Source organism: Ascaphus truei, chromosome 12 (genome assembly GCF_040206685.1).
Source record: "Ascaphus truei isolate aAscTru1 chromosome 12, aAscTru1.hap1, whole genome shotgun sequence".
Lineage (NCBI taxonomy): Eukaryota > Metazoa > Chordata > Amphibia > Anura > Ascaphidae > Ascaphus > Ascaphus truei.
The window spans coordinates 29,645,434-29,671,293 of record NC_134494.1 but is presented as its reverse complement, the minus strand read 5'-3'; the positions used below and the strand labels follow the sequence as shown (position 1 = coordinate 29,671,293).

Genomic DNA, 25,860 nt, shown 5'->3' with positions numbered 1-25,860 from the left:
GTCAGGGGTACGCAAACATTTTTGTCTGTCTGCGCCCCCATGCCTGCTCTCCCCCTTCCCCCCCACGCTCGCACCCCCTCACCTTCACCCCAGCATTTTTGGACGTCACAACATTATGTGACCTCCGCATAATTTGACGCCACGTTGCCATGGCGACGTGTCCCGAGAAGGTAGGGGACTTAAAGAGGCCTCGATCGCACCCCCAGCATTTAATGTAACTGTTGGAATGAGCTCTGGGCCTTTGAAAGTGCCGTGCCCACCCCCAGAAAATGTCTCTCCCCCCAGTTTGCGCACCCGTGAGTTAGGTCATATAGAACTGAACAGGAATAATTAGGTGCATTCTTGTGATGTGAAACCACACAGAAAGAAAATCCATAATTAATTCTGCAGAATGTAAAAATACATAACCACCAACAATACTTGATATCATTTATAACCACGAATCCCATCTTTTTAATACAGGGACACATCTATACACAGCAGAGATGGTTCTGCAGCACCTTGTCACACTGCAGCAACTGACGGAGACGTTAATACAACTGAAAATGTTTTACAGAATTAATTCCCATTCATTATCAATTCCTATACCATCAAATGATAGAGATAGTGCAACATTCTCACCGATTGTCACATCGGAGGAGCTGTGAGCTTCCAGGAATTTGTTGAGATGTTGCCACACCTTGGGTATCCAGTCTATGATTTTAACCAGCTCTGAATTTCTTGTTCTGCAGCTGATTTCTGTTTCAATGAGCTTTCTTCTGAGGTAGCGACCAAGGAAGCCCTTCACTGGCTCAGTGTGGTTAGCACACAGCACCCATCTAAAAGACGAACCGAGGATAAGAGGTGGTATTTCGGTAACACCATCAAATTGATTGTCTACAACAGAGGTTGCCAACTCCAGTGCCCAAAGATCCCCAACACTCCAGGTTTTAGAGACATTCTCACATGAGAACAGGTGGCTCAATCAGTAGTTCGATGAATTGAACTGAACCACTTAAATCATTTAACCAGTGAGGACCTATATTCAGCTATTTGCTTGCTGTAATAGGTGTGCTATTCTTGCTAAATTGATGTAACATTTGTTCCATCATTTGATTATATCAATCGCCCTTTTGTACCACGCTATTTGTTACTCACAACTACAAGTGTAAAAAAAAAACAAATGTTTAAGGCATAACCTACTGACCGAGAGGCCCATATTTACTAGTCGTGCCATGACATAAGATGCCTTCCGGCAATGGAAGACACCTGATGACCCATTCAAGGTGTCTTCCAGAGGCAGAGCATGTCTTATGTAACTATGGCCCTTAACCTTTTGGCTATCACACAATACATAGCTCTCTAGTGCCCTCCACTGGTAAATGGCGGGTCAGATCCCGAATCAAAAATGTTTTGGGAGTGTCAATGTCTCTTTCGCAACTCATGAAAGCTAGGCCATTATCTAATGAGACATTAGAGGATCTGTAAAGCCTTTAGAATTCAATGTACCTGAAATTATGATGGAGTTGGAGGTTTGGCGTGGACGAGGTGGCCTGGTTCATGGTTCCGATGATGTACGGGCTACGGTGGAAAAAAAAAGGGGGGGGGAGGGGGGTTGGGCGAACATGTCACTTCTGCCATCATTAAACAAAACCCAACACTTGCCAAAATCAAAGTCATAAAGCTTGAATACCATTTGTGATATTTGCAGTTGAGAAGCCCATTGAAGATCTCTCCCAGGGAGCTGACATGGTGCAAGTTGTCTAAAATGATGACGAGAGGCATGTCCACCGCGTTATTCTCACTATTGCACTGATCGGCGAGGTTGGAGAGGTACTGCCGAAGCTCCTGGAAAGCACAACATGGAAACCCTGTTAAACTGCTGTAATGCTTAACCCCATAGCTGCCCTAGGGGCCCGCAAAACAATGGGAAAGAGAAGTCCTGGCGACGCGTCGTGTGCGTTTGTATTTTTATATAGGATTGAAACAGGGCCGTCTCCATATTTGAACCGCTTTGATTTCAGCTCCGGCGACCCCCCCCTGCTGACCGAGATACTTACTTCCGTAAGCGCTGCCGGTATCTCTGCGCAGTTTGCGTTTCCCAAGCCACGTGGGCCATTTGGAAGCCACAAGGGATGACATTGCGGGTTCCTATTGGCCCGCAGAAATGTTAAACCGCCATATTGATCGCCCAGCCGGAGCTCCTACCAGCAGCAGCTACGGCGGTAATTATATCAGGAAGCAGGGTGTCCATGGAGCTCAAATCAACACCGTTTAGCTCTCAGACCCCCTGCCATTAATGAACTATTAATGTTGTGGAAACAGTGTCTGTAACACAAGGTTTAGATGCATTAAAAGGAGCGTTCTAGTTGTTACTGGAAGGTCTAATGAATGTGTGATCTAAAGTTACAACATTATATTGTCCAGTGTGTTACAAAGTTACACCGATGCAAACTGTATGCCATTAATGCAGCATTTAAAAAACCTGGGAAGAAAAATTATGGTATTACATCATCGCCATTTAATAGTAAATGTTCATGAGCCTCGAATGAATGACTGATTCCCTTGGGTGTCCCATCTAACCTAGATTTTTTTTTTACCTTGCTGGACTTGTGGTCTACATTGAAGGTAGCAATGATTCCATCGGTTAGCTCCCTCCCGTCACGTAGCACCATGTACTCAGAAAGGCGATTCGCCAAGTAGGTCTTCCCTGTCCCGCTTGGGCCGGACAAGATAATCCGCCTGTGTTCCATTAAGAGGGAGACGTATCGCTGCAATATAGGCTTCGGGATAAGACTCTCAAATACCAGGCAGTCCAAACTGTTCTCAGAAAGTCCTGAAATAAAAGGAACGGGACATGATTAGCGGCCTTGTTTGTCGTGTTTTTTTTTAATTTATTTTTAAAGTGGATAACCTGGAGGTCGGGGGACATGAAGGAGATCAGGGGATCAGGGAAGAGCTTGGAGTACCGGCCTGGTATAGGTAAGGTACAAATAAAAAAAACATGATAATTGGGGAGGTTGCTACATTATCCTGTTGAACGTCTTCTGTCAATTATGTCCCATGACATGTAGCTGCCATAGGACATACCTGCCCCAAAGGAGCTCTCTCTCTCTATTAATGAATATATATTTTATATATATATATACACATATATATATACACATACATACACACACATATAGCCAATTAATTTAGATATCCAACACACTACAGGCATACCCCGCATTAACGTACGCAATGGGACCGGAGCATGTATGTAAAGCGGAAATGTACTTAAAGTGAAGCACTAATTTTTTTCCACTTATTGATGCATGTACTGTACGGCAATCATCATATACGTGCATAACTGATGTAAATAACACATGTGTAACAGGCTCCCTAGTCTCCCCGCTTGCGCACAGCTTCGGTACAAGTTGGGAGCCAGAATTGCTGTTCAGGACGTGCTGACAGGCGCATGCGTGAGCTGCCGTTTGCCTATTGGGCGATATGTCCTTACTCGCGAGTGTACTTAAAGTGAGTGTACTTAAACCGGGGTATGCCTGTACATGGTACTATTCTGCTATGCTGTTGCGCTACTTCCTGACAAAGCTAACCAGTGAAACGCATAGAATCCAGTTTCCTCACAGCTACAGATTGATCAGCGCTGCGGTGATAGTGAACCCCCTGCTCAGCTCCGCCCAAAGACGAGTCGTCCCTGGAAGTGACGTAGGAGTCTGATACGGAGGCGCACGCCGTGTATCGAGACGCTGAGTATCCTGTGTTAGCTACGTGATTTCGTACCATGCCCGGTATTGTACTTTACAATGTGAGTGTATATACATGTTTATCTACTATCATCTAATAGATAATTTGATACACTATACCATTGTGGGTTTGTTTTGTTTTACATCTACGGGGCACACATCCCTGACTGAACTAGCCATGGTGGCATCGTGATTACACACCTGCAAACTACATCGCACTCAATAGAAAGAGAAGTGTCTCCATACTTTTACACCACTGTTCAGCATTACTCCATCCCTAATAGAGAGAAGTGTCTCTATACTGCTGTTCCAAATCCTTATACATGCGAGTGGAAAATTGTTAAACTCCTATTGCCTACTATCGAGTGACCGACCATACCACACTATGTTATGTCAATCTCCCCTTTCCACATATATGCTGTACTGAGTGAAAGAACCTGTGGGGCGTACAGATATAAGATACAGACTTCGATATCTCTACACGCTGTTTATCATCACTCCAGCTTTAGAGAGAAGTGTCTCCAACATGCCATCTGACATCTAGTAATCTGTGACTGTGTAGCAAGCACTTTTCCACTAGACAGGACATTTAGTCATACAATATTGCACTATATATTTCTGTATTTTTTATTCACATACGCTGTGGACCAATTGCGCTCCCCTCAACTGGAAGACACAGAAGATTCGTATAGATCTGGCACAGACCTATAGAGGGTTTATTCTTGTAGCTGCCATCTATTTTTTATCACATTTAACTCTATTCACTATTCGTGGTGGTTTATGCTACATTGTGAAGACTTGGTTGTTATTTAATTTTATATGTGATAATATTAGAAGAGTTCACTTTTATTATATTTTTTAAATTATTTTCATGGTATTCAATTTGTCACATGTTCATTAGGAGCGCCTGATTACACCCCCTTCTGTTCACGGTGTAATATGTCATCTGAGGTTGTATTTACCTAATTTTAAAACCTGCTAAGGAACAGATGATTGTTATTACAGTATGTCCTGATATGTAAAACCATAGAATTCAAAGAGGGTGTACTTTCTTTTTCACACAATTGTATATATACACGTCAACATTTGTAGATGTATTATTATAATAAAAAGGTTTTGTAAAGCTATTTAAGTCAAGTTATTCTGGCCCAGGCTTATTGTGGCAAGTGAGTAGGATCAGGTAGCTAAACTCGTCTCCTTATATTTATTTTATAAAATGTTTTACCAGGAAGAAATACATTGAGAGTTACCTCTCGTTTTCAAGTATGTCCTTTAAATGCACACGTATAAAATAACTTGCAGGCAACATTTGTGGGGGAGAAGGTAAAAAAAAGAATGATTGTTCTGGGAAAACAGTGAAGATATATCAACTCACTATGGCTGCTGGTTGGAAAAGAAAGCATGCTTTCCTGTACAAGCAGTAACAAGTCATGGGGTGTACCAACTATCAGGGAGAGGATAGGCAAACCAAGTCAAATATGAGCAGAGGGGGGTTGCCAACAGCAACAGGCTGGGAAGCCACAAGATACATTGTTGCAACATTGCAGTGAGGAGAGATAGCACCATCAGAACAGGGAAAAACCTTATAGGTCGCAGAACACAGTTCATCTGAGATTTTTTGGGGGTCTAAAACTTTTTCGTAGGCCATGGGTACTGTATCATTGTACCTAATGCGTAATCCAGGTCTGCATGTACATACATATATAATCAAAGCAGGACCAAATAGTTTATCTGCATGTATTTACAGAAAGCTGAGAGGGGAAAAAAAAACTATTTCCAAGATTAAGTAAGAGATCTAGATAAAATAAAAAGCGACAGTCATTTTATAAAATGCTGTTTAGATCCAACGGCAGCTTCACATATGAAAGTGCAGATAACGCTCTTCTGTAACCGTGAAAAACTCTTTTTAACTCAATTCAACATAAGAAATTAAAAGCTCTTTAGTAAGGAAACGTATGCACAATTAAGCACAAAGGACATTTCACTTCATTTGCAGTGTGCTTTTCCTGTCTACACTACATAATAATACGCTTCACTGCTGCCCCTATAAATCCAATACCCCAGTTACCTTTGACAGAGACAGAAATGGTGTTGTTTTCCCCCACGAGATACCCACAGGGCAGCAGCTCGGGACTCGCGGCATTGTTGCTGCGTTTTATTTCACCAATACTGTAACCAAGAACACTGTCTGTATTCAAACCCAGCTGCGTCACGGGATCAACGTGTACAATGTATTCCTACGAAACAGAACAAATTCTACTTGTAAATGTTATTTATTGGTGCATTGTAGCATTATAACCGAAGACGTTGTTAAAAGAGACAATCCAAGCGTTTTTTTTTTTTATATATATAGGATTGAAGCAGGGGGTCTCTGAAGCTGAACCCCATTCATTTCAGCTTCGGGGACCCCCTGCTTCCGGAGACACTTACCTCCGTAGGGGGGGACGGTAGCTGCTCCACTTGGCTAGCAGGGATCATGTAATGGCCGCGTTTGAAAGCACTCGCGCCCTGCGGGCCAATAGGAAGCCGCGACGTCATCCGGTGAGGCTTCCTATTGGTCCACGTGACCAGCGGATTTAAAACTTTGCCGAGATACCGGCACCCCCTTTGGAGGTCTGTATCTCGGGAACCAGGGGGTCCCCGTAGTTGAAATTAATGGGGTTCAGCTCTGGAGACCCCCTGCTTCAACCCCATGTTAAAAAAATAATAATAAATCAAATAAGCACATTAATTGCTTTTTTAATTGCACTGTAAAAAAATATATACTGTATATATCTTTACATGTAGCAGATCTGCAGATAACTCTGTATGTGCATCTTGGGAGATCTGCATATTTACCTTAAACAATCTTTTCACAACACCATCCAGCACATCCCATTTGGTCTTGCCACTAACACCAATGCACCCGATCAGGAATAGGCGTGGTCTGCAATCCTAAAGAGAGAAAACAACAGCCATGCAGTGTAAAGGCACATTCATATACTCCTTTATCCAACACCATGTTGGTCTTATTAGCTAAAGCAGATAGTCTACTGTGAAACCAATCGTCAACATGGTAATGCGGAACCGTGGTTATTTAAAGGACTGTGGATTACAGCATGTCCACACCCTGACTGCTCAATGAAAAAAAAAATGGTCAATTGTAGTTTTCTTACAAGGCCCAAATATATGTCACTGTAGCAAAATCCGAGATAAAGATAGCATGATATAGCAGTACTACTGAAAGCACAGTGAAGGAGAGGCCTTTCCTAGACGAGTTTACAATCTCTAGAGGTCGCTGGAAGGTTACCAGCCATTGTTCACATGCCTATTCTTGGAATGTTCTTCCCACTGTTCACCCGCGGTGATATCCTTGTGCAATATTGAGGTTGTTCCCCCGGCTCTTTGCACTGCATTCCCAGGTGAGGGCCACATTTACAGGGCCACACGCGGCAGTTCTGTTTGACTACAGCTGTTTCACGGCCATGGCAGCAGCAAAATGGCAGAACTGCTTCGGAAATGTGCCGTGAAGTGCCCTATGATTTCCCACCGCTGTTACACAGGAGGTACAAGGCAGATTGTCAACCCACCTCCCTCCACTTCGTTTCCTCTAGGAAGCTGACGACTATCCGGACGAGCCGGCCTTCCTTCCGCATGGTCCCATCACCAGCATCGTCCAGCAGCATGTCTGCAAAGGTAACATGTGTCAGGATCTGCAGCTCAGAGCGTACGCTTCACAGCAGGGAAATTTGTGGGGGGAGGGGGGATGGAAGGGGTGAGGTGGGGAGGAGAATATGGAAGGATGTACGAGTTACCCTGTAAGAGCCAGACTCCACTGGAATGTGTGACACCGTAACCCCACTACTCTCTTTAAATAAATACAATAGGGAATGTAACCATTTCCATTACAGAGATTCATGGTGGTCCGCAGTTACTGTATATATATATATATATATATATATATATATATATATATATATATATATATATATATATATATATATATATATGTGTGTGTGCTCATTTGCATGTCATTTCCCGGAATCCCTTGCTGCAGTGGAAGTGCTGTATGATAATGGTGAAAGGCGGGGTTGCAGACCTGCCTAAGACATGCAGATGAGCATACATCTGTATATATATATGGAAAAATGAAAACTGAGAGCACAGTAAAAAATGTGGAACTGGAGGCCAATAGAAAAAATAACAACAACTAGGAATGTTTCAATAAAGTTTTCTAATTATCAATCGCGTTTAACAATTCTGAGTGAAAGGTATTACCTAGCCAGTATAAATAGATTTAATGGCGCTGGAAAATACAATAGTTTTCCTGTAGTACCTCTGACCATACCATAGCTTCAAATGAAACATAATGATATGGCTTGAAAGTTAGGCAGAGGTGTATAATAAGCTACGCATATAATGGAACGAACAAAATTGTAGTATAATTGCAACATAAAAGGGAATTACAGAGAAACAGGGAACCATTGTATCTTCTTGTTTTGGGTTTATGATACAAAGGTCCATGTTCACTAAAGGGTGCTAAACTTTAGCACGATCCAACACCCATTCATATGACCAGGAGTTTTGTTTTTTACATTTTATTATTTCCCCATTAACATGTGCATCAATACAATCCACACAATGATAAGTAATTAGCTACGTTGCCGATCGATCCGTTCTCCTGTGATTGATCGGTGAATATTTGGCTCGGGTTCACCAAATGGCTGTTAGTGCAGGAGAAGAGACCCAAATATGCAAAGTTCTGTGGGTAAGATCGTGTGACTAGATACATTTGGTGCACTGCTAGAGAGAGGGCAGGGCTCAAAAAGGGGTGTGCCAGAGCCTGTTTCAGAAGAGGAAGGGGATGTGACTTTGTAAATGATTGCTATAGAAACAAAAAATGCTTCTTACGTTATAAATGACATATGCAAATATGTTCACTTCAAAGTTCTCTTAATATACCCTCACGTGGAGACATAGCCACATAAAGGTGATATATAGTGATACTACTATATAGTGACGAGGTGAATCTTCAAGACTCAAGACTAATAGACTCAATATATATTATCCCACTAAATTACTGGAATACTGGTGTATATAGTTAATATTGTAATATTATCACGGTATATACTATGCACCATTTTTGTCTTTTTTATTAACCATATTGCACTGAGCATCAACGTCTAAAGACCAGCGCCAAGGAGAACCATCTTTTCGAATATCCTACATGTGTTTTTTTTAAAATAAATCAGTTCTGTACTATGAGAAAATACTTGTTGCAATTAAAAAAAGCAAATAAAACAACTATGACATTTTTAATGTATAATAATGTAAAAAGCATTTTCTGTTTCTATAGCAACCATTTACAAGGTCAAATCCCCTTCCTCTTCTGAAACAGGCTCTGGCACACTCCTTTTTGAGCTTTTTTTTTTTAATATTATTGTATTTTGGTAACAATTGTATCACATATTATACAGGTCACTTTTTAATTTATACACTATTCACATATATTTGGCAAGTGTGGGGTATAGCACGGAGGTTGTGCATTTTTCCAGTATACATGTAGGATATTGCTTAGTCTGCAGCTTTAGCACCCTTTCAGCGATGGGGGCAAAAATACAATTTAATGCTACCAGATACGTTGACAGCGTAGAATTTTCTTTCCTATGATACTTGCCAAGGCTCGAGGACTCTGTGAGACTGACACTGTGCTGTGACAGTCCCATGGATTGCCTTGGTGAGGAAGAGATGGAGATTTGTGACTGCGTCCTGCTGCACCTTCCATGGGTTTCAGCCTTCAGGCAATCGTTCTCAGCCTTCAGCTTTTCAATCTCACTCTACACAAAAATGATAAACCCTGTTATCAATGTACAACAGTAAGACAGCTTCCACCTCCGGCAGGCGCTGCGCAATGGTTGCGGGAGATACATTTTTCCGGGGGATATTTTTTATTACTATGTTGATTTATTGTATTTGGCTACGGCCTGAAATCCATTTAGTGCAAGTTTAAGTGGATTAGTGAAGTGCACATTTTCATCTATTGGGTTTCATCACAATGGCTCAAAAGGGACAGAACTTTCCTAAAAGTGCTGCAATAAATGGCACTGTGGAGGAGTATATCCTCATTAACAGTCCTTGTAGATTATTTTTCTTTGCTGGTTTAGCACACAGTATGATGAAATATGACCGTTATATTTTAATGACACTGTTTGTATTGTATTAGAGCGGTTTATCTCTCTGTGATTATGTAGTGTCTCGTTTTTATAAACACACATTTATACATTCTTTCCATTTCGCACAGCCTTGCAGATAGCCGGGTGAGCACCTCCTCCTGGTTCCAGCTCACTCAGTTACTCCCTCCTCTCTCACTCTCTCTCCCTTCCTGCTCACTCTCTCTCTCCTCCCTTCCTGCTCACTCACTCTCTCCTCCCTTCCTGCTCACTCACTCTCTCCTCCCATCCTGCTCACTCACTCTCTCCTCTCTTCCTGCTCACTCCCCACTCCCTCCGTCCCCACTCCCTCCTCACTGCCTCCCTGCTCCCAGACGTCGCACTGGATCGCCGGGGCGTGAGGAGTGAGTCCGAGGGAGGCAGCGCATGACTGCATGAGTAGGGCAAGCAGGGAAGGTAGACTTCAATAAGGTAAAGACTGTCAACTATTGACCCGACCCCATTTCCTATGTGATGTTACAATGCTGTCTATTCCTTCGTTACCTGCATTCTGTTCATGGACTCTCGGAGTTGGTCCAGCTGATGCGCCGAGCTGAGCGCTTCCAGTCGGATGTCGGTCAGCTTCATTTCCTTGTCTCTCAGTTCATTGCGCAGCTGCAAAACGCTTTCAGTCTCGTTCTCGGTGCACTCAGAAACACTAAAAGGAGAAACAAAAAGATGCAATGAGCAGGGATGCCTTCTAGAAGAGAAAACGGAAAATACTTCCTAGTCGTTCTGAATGACTTTGTCAAGAAGAACGCCAGGCCTATCTGAGCATGTGTTGAAATTGTACGGTTATGTTGTGTGTCATGCACAGGGGACTTGGTGATGTTCGTGTTCAGAAAGTTAATAACACAGGGTATGATCATACAAACACTGCTGATTTGTATACTAGAAGTGTGCATAAAATGTGGATAATACATTCCTGCTTTGAAGAGTTTATCATCTAAGCTCATAAAAAAAAACATCTACATAAATCTTTGTTGGTTTCATAAAATGTACAAAAACAAATTACAGGACCAATGACAAATAAGACATGTTTCCCTGTGACGTGCAGGGAGAGCTGTAGTATTGAGTTATCAGATTGGTTCCTGCAATTACAGACAAGTGAATCATTTCTCCATGAGGTGCAAGGTTGTAAGATGCCTGGAGCGCAACTTCTACAAATCACGTCCAAGAAATGGTTTAAACTGCAATACAACACCAGCACTGCGTTCCTTCTCACAGCCATGGCAATGTTCTATTCTAGATGGCAAAATCGAAGCCAGGTACTAAAAACTCAAATTAAAAACTATATATCTAACCAAGTGGTATTCATTTCAAAATTCGTTCCGTGTCTGACAGTGGTTTAAAATCATTAAAAAAAAGAGAGAAAAAGATTTTCAGATACGATAAACTAACACTTTACAGGACTCAGGAATGTGTCCATCTGGAAAGTATTACTAAACAGTACTCCTAACTTGCGTCGGTTTATTTGCCTGTTGCACAATAAAATATATAAAACAATATTGTAAGAATTAAAATAGACTGAAATTGTTATGTCGGTTCCGTGATTTATACGCCAAATGTTGGCATGAAGAGAGCAGATTTTTTTTACCCCTTCATTAGCAGAGGTCTATCTCGGATGGTAAAGCAAAGGTTGACTGGACCTCTGAGAGGGTTAATTCCATCTCTGTGCATCCACAAATATGCAGAGAGCTGTAATCTTTTGCCAAGACCAAAGAAACCACGCTGTCAAGACTTGGACTGAAACTCTATCTGCTGGTATTAAAAATGATGACCTCTTCTTGCTATATAAATATCACGTTATTGCTTGCACGGTCTAAGAGAAAGAATCGCACAGTAGATATCAGAATGCGAAGTTTGAAGAAGTGGCATTGTAGGGGTGAAACTGCTCAGTATTAGCTGGCTTCACTGATCCATTCTTCCAAAAACACTCAAGTGGCAAGCTGTTAATGGAATCACATAGCAAGGTCTGATGTCATAGGGTCAGCACAACAGCGACGTGTGACGTCACAACTACCAAAATCTCTGTAGCCAAAAGATTTTGAGATTTCCAGCGGCAGCGTGACGTCAGCGGCACGTGAGTGGTTCAGCCAATGAGGGCGAACAGCTCACGGCCACGCCTCCACCACGCCCCCTGTCGCCCTCCTTTGGTCTCCTGCACCAGAGTGTAGGAATCGCAATAGCTGCGGCTGACGTAAGCAGACGCAAAGCCAGTACTATAAGCGCAGCCTTATGCAGGCCAATACGAATCCGTGATGTCATCCCTTGCAGCTTCCTACTGGCTTGTGTGACCGGGACATTTAAACCTGCAGAGCTGCTACCGACACCCCCTGCAGAGGTATCTCTGGAAGCGGGGGATCCCCGGATTCGAAATGAACACGATTCAGCTCCGGAGACCCGCCTGCTTCCCACTTATTTTTTTCAGGATCATATGCTCCTTTAAGTAACATTACAGCATTTCCCCAAAATAATGGGATCTCTCTTGGTGTTTGAAGAAGGTTAATGGGACACAATGAAGTGGCAATGGAAGACATCAGCTGCAATCACTTGAGAGAACAAAAAAAAATCTATGTTTTTGGTCACAACTCTTTAAACGGACTACTTCTAGGTTTGTGGAAGTCGTCAAGTGTGTAGTGAAGTAGTTAAAAGTGGCCCGTTTTCAGGATAGGCAGACGGAAACATTGCATATCAGCACTTGTCTGGACTGTGTCCATAACCGGTCTTCACTTACAAAGAGCTGGAGTGAGAATTCCTCATCAGTGGCGTGGACAGTGCAGAGCCATTGTGTGGTAACTTTGGTGAAGACGGGAGGGAAGAGTCTGTCATTTCCTCGATATCAGAATGAGAAGAAGCCGATTTGGGGGACTTCTTTTTGCCAAAAGCCTGTTTGAAGGAGCTCCTCAGCTGAAACAGAAGATACATTAAAAACAAAACGTGCGACATCTGCCGAGAAGAGCGAGGGGACCAAAAATACACAGCCAAAGCTAGAGCGATGAGGTGAAAGAGCAGATCTCTGTTGTGTGCCTGGTGCCAACAACAACAAAATGCAAGTTTACCCCGAGCACCTCAACACAGCAAGGCAGTAGATGAATTCATGTATGGCAAGCATGTGGGTGGAGATGCAGTCCGTTATGGATGGTATTGGATGAGCTGTGATGGATAATGATGGGTTATTGTAACATGACTGATTGGTAAGTTCCTTACCTCATTGACCTGCCAGAGGAAGTGTAAGCAAAATGGAATGGGGGAAAAAAAAATAAAAAAAAGACACGTTTTAACAGATAAAGCAAGTGACCGGAAAAAAAAAAAAAGGCTACCTAAGCAACAGAGGGTTTACACGACAAAACGTGAGCAATAAACCAGATACACTAACTAACCTCTCCGAACGTGGGCATCATCTAGGGGGTATGGCAAACAAATAAGCACTAAACGCGGGTGCAGCAAACGGAACACAAAAACTATCAGGAACTTATACTTCATTCCATCTCATGACCTCAAAGACTAGAACATAGACGCGCCATCACTTTTGAGAACAGGCGTGGAAAAGATAGTATGGTAATATAATGATCAAACCGATACACCCATGTCTCTCCTATGTACGGAAGGATGCAAGAGGAAGAAAAACAACCATCGTAGTTAATCAAGCGAAACAATGTGCATATAGGGCTGTCCTTGTGTTTGTATGTATATGTGGGCACATACTCCTGCACATTAACAGTCCAGCAAATACAGCCTTCACAAATAAATCTACTCAATACAATGTTCCTGCTAAGCAAAGTACTAATTGCAAGGTTCTGCGTGGTAAAGGCATAAGACACTGCTATCTATCATACAGGGAGAATAAAAAAAATGTATATCATTGGGTGAGAGATCCACTATACTCTAAGGCAAAAGCTCTTGAGAAAATGAAATCTGACTTGTGCCCAGTACCTTTCCTCCACCACATGGGACCTTGTGTATAAGGTATAACAATACAGAGAGAAAACAGAATTACTAAAGACAGCGGCTATTTATAAATAGACTGTACAATGTATATATTTCATTTCCTAGACATTACACTAAAACTATTCCAATGCACTGATCAAATCATATAATCAAATTACTGGTGGATTTGTCAAACCAACATCTAGACATGCCATACCAACAAGTCGCTTCTGTATTTAATCCACGCTTGTTCTGTTATCTGCAAATTTACTATGGGTTCAGTCTGTGAAATGGGTACTTTAAAATTAGATGTGTAATGGAAAGAATGTAATCAGTGATGGGGTGGTAGATGTGAGTCCCGTGTGCTTTTCCTTGTTGTAAGACAATGCACCACCAATCAGTGAAGTGCCCCTACCCAATTTTTCCTCTTCTTCTTTTTGGAATCGCTATCTACATTGCTGCCAACGCTGGAATGACTGGTGGCGCTGTTAATACTGGACACGCTGTCCGAGGAGTGCTGCCTTCGGATCCGCAGATCGGCTGACTGGGACGTCCCGTTTCCTTCATGAGGGCCAATGGGAAATAAATACAGGATATGTTAAAACAAAAACACAAAAAGAACTACATTATCAACAGCTGTTGGAAATATGCTCACATTTATGCACACAAAGAAAATAAAAAATAAATAACAGTAGAGCACATCACCAACAATGCTTTGTTAAAATTTTTAGGGTCCCTCAGGATTGCTGCAACATACAATAACCTTGGATATTGAGGATATGTTTTCTATGCATTGGTGAGTCATGTATGTATATCTTTATTTATATAGCGCTTCACAGCAGTAATACACGTCACAATAATACAACACATAATGGGAATGAGCGCATAAAAGTGACATTAGGAAAAGGAGTCCCTGCTCCGAAGAGCTTACAATCTAAGTGGTAAGTAGGAAGAACGTACAGAGATAGAACGAGGGTGTTCTGGGTCTTAAAGGTGGATAGAGAAGGTGCTAGTCGGTTATTAAGGGGAAGGGCATTCCAGAGGTGTGGGGCAGAGAGTTTAGAAAGGTTTTAGGTGGTAGAGGCGCATTAGATACAAAAGAGGAAGACATCTTTGAGCAGAACGCAAGAGTGAGGACGGTGTATAGCGAAAAATTATGGCTGAGATTTAAGGAGGAGCAGAAGAGTGTATAGCCTTAAAAGTAAAAAAAAAAAAAAAAATTGTGTGTGTAATACAGGATTTGATAGTGTCATGATTCCCTGCCGCAGTACTCCTCGCAGACCTGTAGGGGCGCAAGAAGGAGTTGGATTCTGACTGTGGGCTGGTTAGAACTAGACCTGCCCATGAGGTCAGCTGCCATCTTAGTTTGGGTATAAAACCCCACCCAGTTTGTTAGTTTCTTTGCTTGTTAAACTTGCTGTTTAAGGCTTGGTCCACGCTGGCTGCTGCAGCGCTCGCTATGGCAGGCGCTGCGGGGACAAGAGCCGCCCCTCAATGGGGCCGGGCCCGCTGCGCGTTTTTGAGGTACACATGAAAATTGAGATGGGAACTAGCGACGGAGCGCTAGGCCACACCCCCCGGCGGTTCAGCCAAATGAGGGCAAACCTGTCTGGTGCCGTCATGGTCGCGCCCCCATCTTTTCCCCTGCAGCTCACTGCAGACTGGGGAACTCGGCTGCAAGCACCGCCAGCCTCGCAGGCGCGCGTGCAGCGCAGGTAGTGGGACCGTAACCTTACAGGTCAGCAGTCAGGTTTTCCTTTGTTCCGAAGCGCTGCGGCTTTCCCTGTTCCCTTTCATCTGGCTTCTAGTTTCTGCAAATCCACAGGTACCTTATTATTTTTGTCTAGTATTCCCTTTGCACTTACTGTCCCCCATTATCTTGTGTCCACTACTACCATTTCTCCTGCATGTAGCACTGCAATGCTTGCAGCTAACTTTGGTTTGCCTTATTTCCTTTAGCATTACCTTCTTGTTTTTGTTTTCTATTCCTTTTACACTGACTGTCCCCTATTATTATTATTTGCCTCCTGTCTTTTGTAAATCTGCATGCACACTTTGCAGATTCCATTTTGTTTTACCTGTCTTATTTACTTTAGTGTACAATAAACCCTATTAGTTTTACTTATTCCGGTCTCCTGTCTCCTGTGGGTTTCCATGGTACCCCAGAGGGTTCCATACGTCCTGACAGATAGGAAGCCAGGAGAAGGATTTCAGCAGGAGAGACGCCGAAAGTAAAGCGATTTTAGCAGCAGCGTTTAAAATAGATTGTACGGGAGACAGGTGAGAGGCAGGAAGACCAGACAGTAGAAGGATACAATAATCCAGACGGGAGAGAATGAGGGCCTGCATTAGAGTTTAGCAGTAGAGGGATAGAGGAAAGGGTGTATCTTTGCAATGTTACAGCGGAAAAAAACTACAGGTTTTAGCTACATTGTGAACGTGAGAGGAGAATGTGAGGGTGAAGTCATATGTGACCCCTAGGCAGCGTGCTTGTGATACTGGGTGTATGATAGTGCTACCAAGAGAAATGGAAAAGGGTGCAGTAGGGCCAGGTTTGGGAGTAAGTATGAGGCGCTCCGTCTTTGCCATGTTAAGTTTCAGTCGGTGGAGGGCCATCCAGGATGATAAAGCAGAGAGACATTCAGAGACTTTGGACTGTACAGCAGGTGTAAGGTCAGGGGTAGAAAGGTAAATCTGTGTGTCATCAGCATAGAGCCAGGTGGCACCATTCTACAGAATGGATCAGGCTTAAGGACCCTGAAATTGCTGACTATTCTTCTTGTGATAATTAAAGTTGACCTGTTGCTCAGTGGAAAAGCCAACCTAGTTTTCCACGCGAGTGGTTTATAAACTTTTTAGCGTAGAAGATGCAAATTCACCCAACTTTCTCCGTGGTTGCATCAGAAATTATCAAGAGGAACGACAGACCCCATGAGAGCTGCAATTATCTTAAGTATAGGATATTTCTGTTACCTTTACAGCTGAGCTCAGGTGTGTTGATCACACCGTTTATGGCAGCCTGAGCCGCAGCATTTTGCTTCTTCAGAAGGTCTATGGTTTTCCGCAACTCGTTCAGCTCTGAGTCCTGGAGCCAAAGGAATGCAAGGAGATCAGCAACAGAGAAATGTTCGGTACAAAGACGGGATTATGTGTTTGGGGACAGAAATTGGTTGCGGGTTGCCATAGCTTATATCAGAGAGCTCTTCATAGATTTAAAATAGTGCCTACAGAGCATTAAAACTCTTACAGCAGGGGTGGTCAGCTCCAGTCAACAAGCCGCCCCTCCCCACCCGACCCCCCACCAACAGGTCAGGTATTAAGGATATCCCTGCTTCAGCACAGATGGCTCAATCGGTGGCTTGGTCTTTGACCTGAAGCCGGGAGATCCTGAAAACCTAACCTGTTGGGGGGCAGGGGGTGTCTTGAGGACGGAGAACCCCTGCCATACAGGTTTCTTCTTCGTGTGACCTGATCATTTCTGTACAGATCATTCCAACAGGTACACATTATTCTTTCCCAACAAGGGTATACAAAAAATGGAAGAGGACTAGGAAGGCGCCCTTCACAAAATTATTTTACTATGGGCTTGAGTGCTAGATGGGGCTGTATTGTTTTAAATAATTTGTAAGACCCCTCCAGCACAAATGTAGTTTGGCCTGTAACATTTGTCCCATGAATTGGATGTTTCTGGCTGCTGGGAGACCTGGTACATCCAATGAGTGATACCAGCTGTGGAACCCTAGTGATAACGCCACGCTCACATATGTAAAATGTGTTTTCCGTAATGCATTGTGATGGTGCTTTCCTTGTACGCACCTTCTGCTCTGCAGACATGGTGAGGCTCTGCAGTCTGATGGTCATGTTGCTAAGGCTTTGTTCAAAGGCAGCCACAAGATGAGCCTGGGATGAAGACATCAGGTTGGTTGGTTTCAAACAGACATGGGAGAAACCCAATAAAAAAAATATCACAGTGACCGCAGAATCAGCCTTGAAATATCTCACTGTCTAGCACTGAAATATGGATGATACCATGCCAGGTAACACTGTACATATGCTCACTTAAAATTGGTGGTATGCCCTTCATATTATAAAGAACACACAGAACCCCAGCAAGCTCTTTTTGGGAACCCCTGAGCCCCCACAAAATATATATGTATATATGTGTCAAAAAGGACAGCTATTGAGCGTGGCAAATGTATACTACAAGCGATAGAGAAGCCCAATGCTACATCCAATATGACAAAAATACACAGTAAAATACTTACATATTCTCTTGAAAAGGGGTCATTTAGTTTAACCCTTTGGCCAAATCATTGCAAGCCTGCGAGCCTTCATATTATATACAGTGAGGTAGGCTAAATATGTTTCACGTGGAAATACCCTTTTAACGCTCTGGAGCCTATTCTATTCATACACTGAGAGGTGTGTATATTAAGAGACTCAATCATTACATTGACATTGTGGTGTGGAATCTTGCAGGCAAAGACGGGGGTATAAAGATGCACGCTGTCTGGAGCTGTAATGTGCCTGGAATGCACAACACCCCTTCGCAATATGCTTAACATGACAGGGAGCTGCACAAAGTTGAAATTCTCAGCTAAGCCTATATTATTCAATAACGAAAACGTTCATATGCAGAACTGTCTTTATTTTTCATTGGTCTTAAGAAATCATACACTATGCATTTAACGTGTTAGCAATTAAACCATTAGTCCTAACTAATCTTTAATCTCTTCAACGATCACCCCCACCGTAAATACACAAGTTTGTTAACAAGCCACTGAAGCCCACTGCCTAGGGGTCATCTTTAACCACACACCCTCTCATTCACATTGAGCCCCTCACTAAGTCGTACCACCTCTACCTCCATGAAATATTGCAATAATACGGCCTTATCTCACTCACTGAGGCACCCAACATATTCATTTACTCATGTCCTGCCTCGACTACTGCTACCTCCTCTCCTAGTTGGCATTGCCTTTATCCGACTGTCCCCACTCCAAATCCATCCAAAACACTGCTTACAGGCTTATCTACCTTACCCACTGCTCTAGTATGCAAATCCCTACAATTGAGGAAAAATATATATACAATGCATATTAGAATGGTGTTAGATACTCTGGGTTGGGTAAAGCAAAGTGTAAATGAACCACATGGAGCATCTGAACTGTCCTCAGGCACCGGGGGAGGCAGACACTGACGTTCTAATTACCCTCATGTCTGTTTCTAGTCCTCTGGATACCAGCAGCCTTTACTATCAGACCCTGCTGTAGTTTACAACAAAGCTGTGAGAAGTAGTTAAAGACGCCCGCCCGATCTGTCCCATCAGCATGGCTATCGTCTTGAGTTCAAAGAGGACTGGGTTCACTTCAATTCCAACACATTGCAGACGGGGATGGGGGGGGGGGATCTATGTGAAAATGCTGATTATGTGTGTGTATACATACTGGAGTTGGCTACCCCTGCTCTAAGGAAATAGATTTTAAAAAACACCGGATTATCCGCCCCAAACGGTGTTCATCGGTGCACAGCCGGCCGGGTCTAAATCGCTGCTCAAACATTTGCAAAGAAAACTAAACACAGGGGACAATGAAAACCAGGATGTGTCTCTCGTACATTCAGCAGCTAAGAAAACAAACAGGACCAAATCTGTGGGAAAAAAGGTCGCTCTAAAAGCTGCACTGTGGGCAGCATGTTTCCATAAGCACCCTCTGCGATATCTGCGCACCACACCGGCCAACACCGTCTGATCCACCCCGGCAGCCGAGATATTCAGGCAATCCCCTCCAGCAAGCTAAAGGTTTGCTTTCCTGTCCCCCTTCAGAAGTCCCGCCCGTCGCCGCTGCTCGATTTACTAAAGCGGTCTTTACATTCTCTAGCTGCATTCTGGAGATATTCTTTACTGAAAATGGGTCTCCCAGGGGAAATCAATGGCTGCCGTCATGCACGCCCATTAAAAACCACAAAAAGGTGACCACGGTAACCCGCTGATGCCGTGAAATAGTAAACAGGCGAGACATTGATCAGCACAATATAAACAAAAGTTTATGTTATAATCATTTTTGGGGGGAGGGGGGGAGAGCCCGGAGGAGGGGTTGCAGCTTTAATATTCTTTGAGAATTCTGATGGAGATCTACATGAAGAAATACAACTTACATTGGCACTAAGCTGAGTAGTCAGAGCCGAAACCTTCTCCTGGGAGGCGTCCAGCTCCCTTCTCAACTTGCGAATCTAAATGGATTAAAAAAACAAAAAAAAAACAACAAGAATAAATATTAATGATCATTTTTCTTTGCGCCCCCACCCTTCATATTAAGGAAAGAACGCATTGTTTTTGAATGTTGTATATGTACAAAAGTGAATAACAAAGATCCGACACTAACCTCGGAGTGACACTTCTCTTCAGGCTGGGGGGGGAAAAAAAAAAGAGCGCAAAAATCCACATTAATGAAATGCAAACAATCGTTTAAAAATAGCCAAAGCAGTGAATTCGCAGAGCACTTATACCATTCTCTAAAAATAGACGCGCCAAGTTTAAACCTTCGGGGTATTGTTTAAGTTACCTTATTTGGACTGCTTTTTTATTTTTTTATTTCACTCTATGAGGTCACTTTCTGGCAAGGAGAATACCCAGTAATTCAGACCTCTAGCACCCCAGTAATGACTTTGAAACGCGCTTGTTGAAACAGGAGACATTCCTTGCCAACATTCCTGCATGAACGCGGCCGCTCGCTTAAAAAACAGCCGAGAACAAAAGTACCCACACCGAGGCATTAATCCGGCGTAGCGAGGGAGATCAGGTAAGGTGATAAGTAGGTGCAAAAGGTAGATAACCCGCCCCACTGAGGTATGAACCTCACAATGGGTCATTGAATATAAAGATTCAGGATTCTTCATGCCATTTAATAAATATAGGCCTGGTCCCTTCAGTGCTCCCCTCACCACTCCTACGTCAGCCACTTATCGGTGATGCCACAGCACGGCATAAAAGTGTATCTTTTTCTTTGTTTTTTTAAACCTCCGTTCTCTCGTTCTCCCTTTTCCTCCCTGCTTATCTTATTCTTTAACAATACAAAAGAGTGTGCTTTGTAAAACATATATACACTTTTCTTTTCTTCTCCCCCCCCCATTTTCTTTCCTTTACTATCGAACGTCTACAGTCTCCTTTCTGGTCTCCCCCACCGGTCTAAGGTTTCAGTGAAAAATTCAACACCCACCTCAACATAGAGCTTAAAGAGGCAATTCAAGCCTGCAAATTTGTTTTTTTAATTTTAACATAGGATTGAAGCAGGGGGTCCCTGAAGCTGAACCCCGTTAATTTCAGCTCCAGGGACCCCCTGCTTCCAGAGATACAGCCCTCCAAAGGGGGTACCTATAGGGTTTATTTAATGGCGGAGTTCCAAAGCTCCCGCACCCTGCGGGCCAATAGGAAGTCGTGACATCATCAGGTCCGGCGTCCTATTGGCCAGCGTGACGCGGGAGCTTTAAACTTTGCTGGCATACCGGCACTCCCGGCGGAGGTCTGGATCTTGGGAAGCAGGGGGACCACGGAGCTGAAATTAATGGGGTTCAGCGCCAGAGACTCCCTGCTTCAAACCTACATTAATTCGCCAAATGACTTCTCTTCACGCCATTGATACTTACTGTTGAATATACAGATGAGGTACTGGAAACCAAAGACAAAGAGGATCCATGAACTAAAGGATAAAATACAGATGCATTAGATATGAAGCATAACAACGAGAACGCCGTGTGCATTTTATTTTCTCGGTCATCAATATGGGATAGATCATTGCCTTTGAATTGGAGATCATTCTAACTTCACAATTGTAATGCAAATCCTCTGGGAGTTTTGTAAAAAGCTATTTTGATTAAATCCTTAAATGAATATACAATAGATGTGGATAGAAAAATGCATCCTAAAAATATATGTTAAACAGGACTGGGGAAAAATTAACCCTTTATACAAAAAGGATTATCGGAGTGCATGGTTTAATTTTTTTAAATTTCTTCCATTTTATTGGGGCGGGAGGAGGGAGAGGGGGAACGGTGTTCATTTCTAATAAGTACAGCGCAACCCCCTTATAACGCTGTGCTTGGGGTACAAAGAATCACATCGCGCTATAAGCGGATCGCGTTAGAAATAATGTACAATTGTATGCATTGTACAATAAAGTATTTAAGATACCAATAATCGTGTTGTAAAGTATTCATAAATATGAAAATTGGGAGCCACGCTTGCATCGCGTTATAAGCGGATTCGCGTTGTAGCGGATCGCGTTATAATGGGGTTTAGCTGTAGTACAGTATTTGTCCAATGTTTATTTTTGTACATAAGAATAGCTGAAGATTAAAACAAGAATTTCCTGCCCCGATAGTAACAGAACGAGAGGGTCTCACAGTGTAAGACAGCAGAGCGCCTGCACACACAAAATGCCGTGCTATCAAAATATAAAATATCCAACATATAAACACAACAAACAGCACGGAGTGAGGGGGTTCATGTTATGGCATGTGAGAGAAAGTCAAATCTTTGTGTAGGAGCCAAGGGCTGAACTGGTGCTTTTGCTTTCCTAGACATTGTTTGTGCATTTATGCTCTTGCCAAGATGATAATGAAGATGCCCTAAAGTGCACTGTCCCAAGCCAGCATGGAACGGCATATCCTGGGACAAAAGAAGTCAAGTGAGAGGGACATAATATGCCTGACCGATGCAGTCTGTGTAGCTGGCATGCCAGCCCGTCCTTGCATTCAATATTGATTTCATGAGAAGAATCAGGCACTGCAAAGATTTAACTGGAAGTCTTGATTACAAAACCTATGTTCCCTTAAGCAAAATGTTAGAAAACGGATTTCACCTCATTGTACTTATTGCTTCCTCTGTGTTTTATAAACAGAGGAAATATGATCCTAGGAACTCCACAAGTGACTTTTTCCCATTAATGCTGCATGCTACTGATGTGTCAAAACTGTTGGCCCTTTAGCAAGATGTTATAGCTATTTCTGTTGCAGCAGACAGCAAGAATTCTTGACAAAATTAGGTCAAAAGATCTGCAATAGGATACTAGCTCTCTTTCCAGAATTCATCACGCTGCCCGTGGATTTGAAACCCCATAGTATCAGTTGCAGAGCATAATCTGCAACTTTACCGGCTGCCAATTACGTGAGGCGGTTTCACCTAATCTAAAAATCGAGGATACTGTGCACAATGCACCATACGCTCCTTGCGCATGTGTTCTAGAGAGATTCAAACTAGTAGTTAGAAACAAACAGCAAACAGAGTGTTATCCGGTACAGATAATACCAATTTTTCCAGTTGACTTTATAATTACCGTGCAATATAAAGCGCTGGGTATGTTATATTACGGAGTATGAGAGGACATTAGAGAGGTAACACAATACCATTTCAGGAGTGTTTACTCTGGAGAATTTGGCTTCTTCAGTTTGTTCGGTCTCTAAGAATTCAGAGCTCTGGAAGGCTACACACATGCTCATTAGAACTATAGATTGCTACATGTTCGATTTCAGAGGGGAGCAATGTTCCAACTTCTCATCACCCAAACCTGACGATGCCCTTAAAGCCCTTCACTGCCGAAAGGGCTTGCAACAAATTGTGTGCCTTGCTGACATAAACCTTTACCCTAGTTTCGTATAACTGGACTGACCAAATGATGCATGTGTGTACGTTAGAAGCAATGCGAGTGCAGCGCTGCAGAAATATGACCACTGAAGTCATTACAAACTCCGTCAATAGAGGCTGCTACTGACGTTCCCTTTATCTGCTGCCTGAGGAAACAAGGGATTTGACTGACATTCTGAAATTGGATCTCCGATCCAAAACAGCATCTCCTGCCAAAAAAACTCTCTGTTCAAATGTATTAGCCGTCTACCCTAAAGCCAGAATCCTATACGCATAATTACAGAGCACCTGTGTGCTAATGTTTGGATGAGCACTCAATTTGACTAGTTGAGCACTAGCTCTCTCAATACTAACTGTAAGTGATATATACAGACTTTAAAGCTGCAGACCAAGCAATATCCTACATGTGGTTTTTTTTTTTAAATAAATCAGTTCTGTACTGTGAGAAAATACTTGTAGCATTTTTTTTTTAAACCCACTGTTAATTACATTTTTAATGTATTATTATGCAACAAGTATGTACAGCACCTCTTATTAACTTACATTGTATTCTTAAGTTTGAGTAATCAGCGTAGCCCTATTGACTACATTATTATGTCTGGTTTCTGCATGTATGTATTAGTCTGTATGAAAAGTGGAAGGCAAAGATCAAGCCTTTCCTCCGGCCTTTTGGGAAACGCACTTTTCCGTTCTTAGCATGAACGTTCTAAGGCTTGTTATACAGTGCGCGTGCGGGCGCACGTCCGGCGCTGCGCGTGGCGTGCGCGTTTAGTTACTATAGCGCACGCAGAGGCGTGTGGCTAGGGGGCGTGGCTCTGACATCACAGCGTCAGCCCGTGATGTGATTGGCTCGCAGCGCGAAAATACAAATTTCTTATATTTTCCCAGATCTGCCGCGCCAAAGCTCACGCGTGCATCTGAAGTATAGCAACTGCAGGGTCACACCCTGCAATTATCATTGACATGCGTGCGCACACAGTAGCGCAGGCGCGCACACTATATTACAGCCCTAAGAGCGTATACACGTGATGAAATACAGATCATTTGCATTTGAATTACAATGGACAAAATGACCTTGGGTGTCAAATTTCAGCTTCCGAATTTGAGCAATGAGCAATTCAGGTAAACGTTCCCCACTCCGTTATGAAGAATGATACCAAATAATAGAAATGTGGAGCAGGGATACGTCTCCAGAGCTACATTTGGAACAATAAGAACACACATGGTCGCAACCCTGCGCCCTCCCCAATCAGTTATTTGTTTTAACCTTATATTGACCATGGGGTCAGTTGGAGCTGAACAGCGGCACTCAAAGCTCCAGGTCCCCCGCCGATCACCGAGGTATTTAATTATCTACTTGTGCCAGTACTTGCAAGGAAAAACAAAGATGGCTGTGGGGTGACCCAAATGTAAGCCACCAGGGCAAGCTCATGTTGCTGCTTTTTATTGGGTGCCAAAGTCAGACACACCCTTGTGGCCATACTGTTTCTCCCGGACAAGAATTAGTGAGAGGGAATTTCAAAGTTAAACCTCTCAGTAGCAGGGAGGAGGAATTGGGGTGAGGGGAGGAGGAATTGGGGTGAGGGGAGGAGGAATTGGTGTTGAAGGAAGGAGGAATTGGGGTGAGGGGAGGAGGAATTGGGGTTGAAGGAAGGAGGAATTGTGGTGAGGGGAGGAGGAATTGGTGTTGAAGGGAGGAGGAATTGGGGTGAGGGGGGAGGAATTGGTGTTGAAGGGAGGAGGAATTGGGGTGAGGGGGGAGGAATTGGGGTGAGGGGAGGAGGAATTGGGGTGAGGGGAGGAGGAATTGGTGTTGAAGGGAGGAGGAATTGGGGTTGAAGGGAGGAGGAATTGGGGTGAGGGGGGAGGAATTGGGGTTGAAGGGAGGAGGAATTGGGGTGAGGGGGGAGGAATTGGGGTTGAAGGGGGGAGGAATTGGGGTGAGGGGGGAGGAATTGGGGTTGAAGGGGGGAGGAATTGGGGTGAGGGGGGAGGAATTGGGGTTGAAGGGGGGAGGAATTGGGGTGAGGGGGGAGGAATTGGGGTTGAAGGGAGGAGGAATTGGGGTTGAAGGGAGGAGGAATTGGGGTGAGGGGAGGAGGAATTGGTATTGAAGGGAGGAGGAATTGGGGTGAGGGGGGAGGAATTGGGGTTGAAGGGAGGAGGAATTGGGGTGAGGGGGGAGGAATTGGGGTTGAAGGGGGGAGGAATTGGGGTGAGGGGGGAGGAATTGGGGTTGAAGGGAGGAGGAATTGGGGTTGAAGGGAGGAGGAATTGGGGTGAGGGGAGGAGGAATTGGTATTGAAGGGAGGAGGAATTGGGGTGAGGGGGGAGGAATTGGGGTTGAAGGGAGGAGGAATTGGGGTGAGGGGGGAGG

General features: G+C 43.5%; 1 protein-coding gene across 14 annotated transcripts in view; it reads right to left on the bottom strand.

Moving 5' to 3' along the window:
• Positions 1-25,860, bottom strand: part of NAV2 (neuron navigator 2) — a 439,021-nt gene that overhangs the window by 6,134 nt on the left and 407,027 nt on the right. For all 14 annotated transcript variants that reach the window (XM_075567188.1, XM_075567187.1, XM_075567181.1 and 11 more), the window contains 16 exons: positions 21,488-21,540; positions 20,227-20,250; positions 20,000-20,074; positions 17,660-17,743; positions 16,817-16,928; positions 14,259-14,404; positions 12,651-12,823; positions 10,418-10,571; positions 9,382-9,541; positions 7,295-7,392; positions 6,564-6,659; positions 5,794-5,962; positions 2,580-2,815; positions 1,673-1,827; positions 1,489-1,560; positions 622-818 (listed from right to left, as the gene is read on the bottom strand). In XM_075567188.1, coding sequence (XP_075423303.1) covers positions 622-818; positions 1,489-1,560; positions 1,673-1,827; positions 2,580-2,815; positions 5,794-5,962; positions 6,564-6,659; positions 7,295-7,392; positions 9,382-9,541; positions 10,418-10,571; positions 12,651-12,823; positions 14,259-14,404; positions 16,817-16,928; positions 17,660-17,743; positions 20,000-20,074; positions 20,227-20,250; positions 21,488-21,540 — 2,004 coding nt within the window. The remainder of the gene's footprint in view (positions 1-621; positions 819-1,488; positions 1,561-1,672; positions 1,828-2,579; positions 2,816-5,793; positions 5,963-6,563; positions 6,660-7,294; positions 7,393-9,381; positions 9,542-10,417; positions 10,572-12,650; positions 12,824-14,258; positions 14,405-16,816; positions 16,929-17,659; positions 17,744-19,999; positions 20,075-20,226; positions 20,251-21,487; positions 21,541-25,860) is intronic.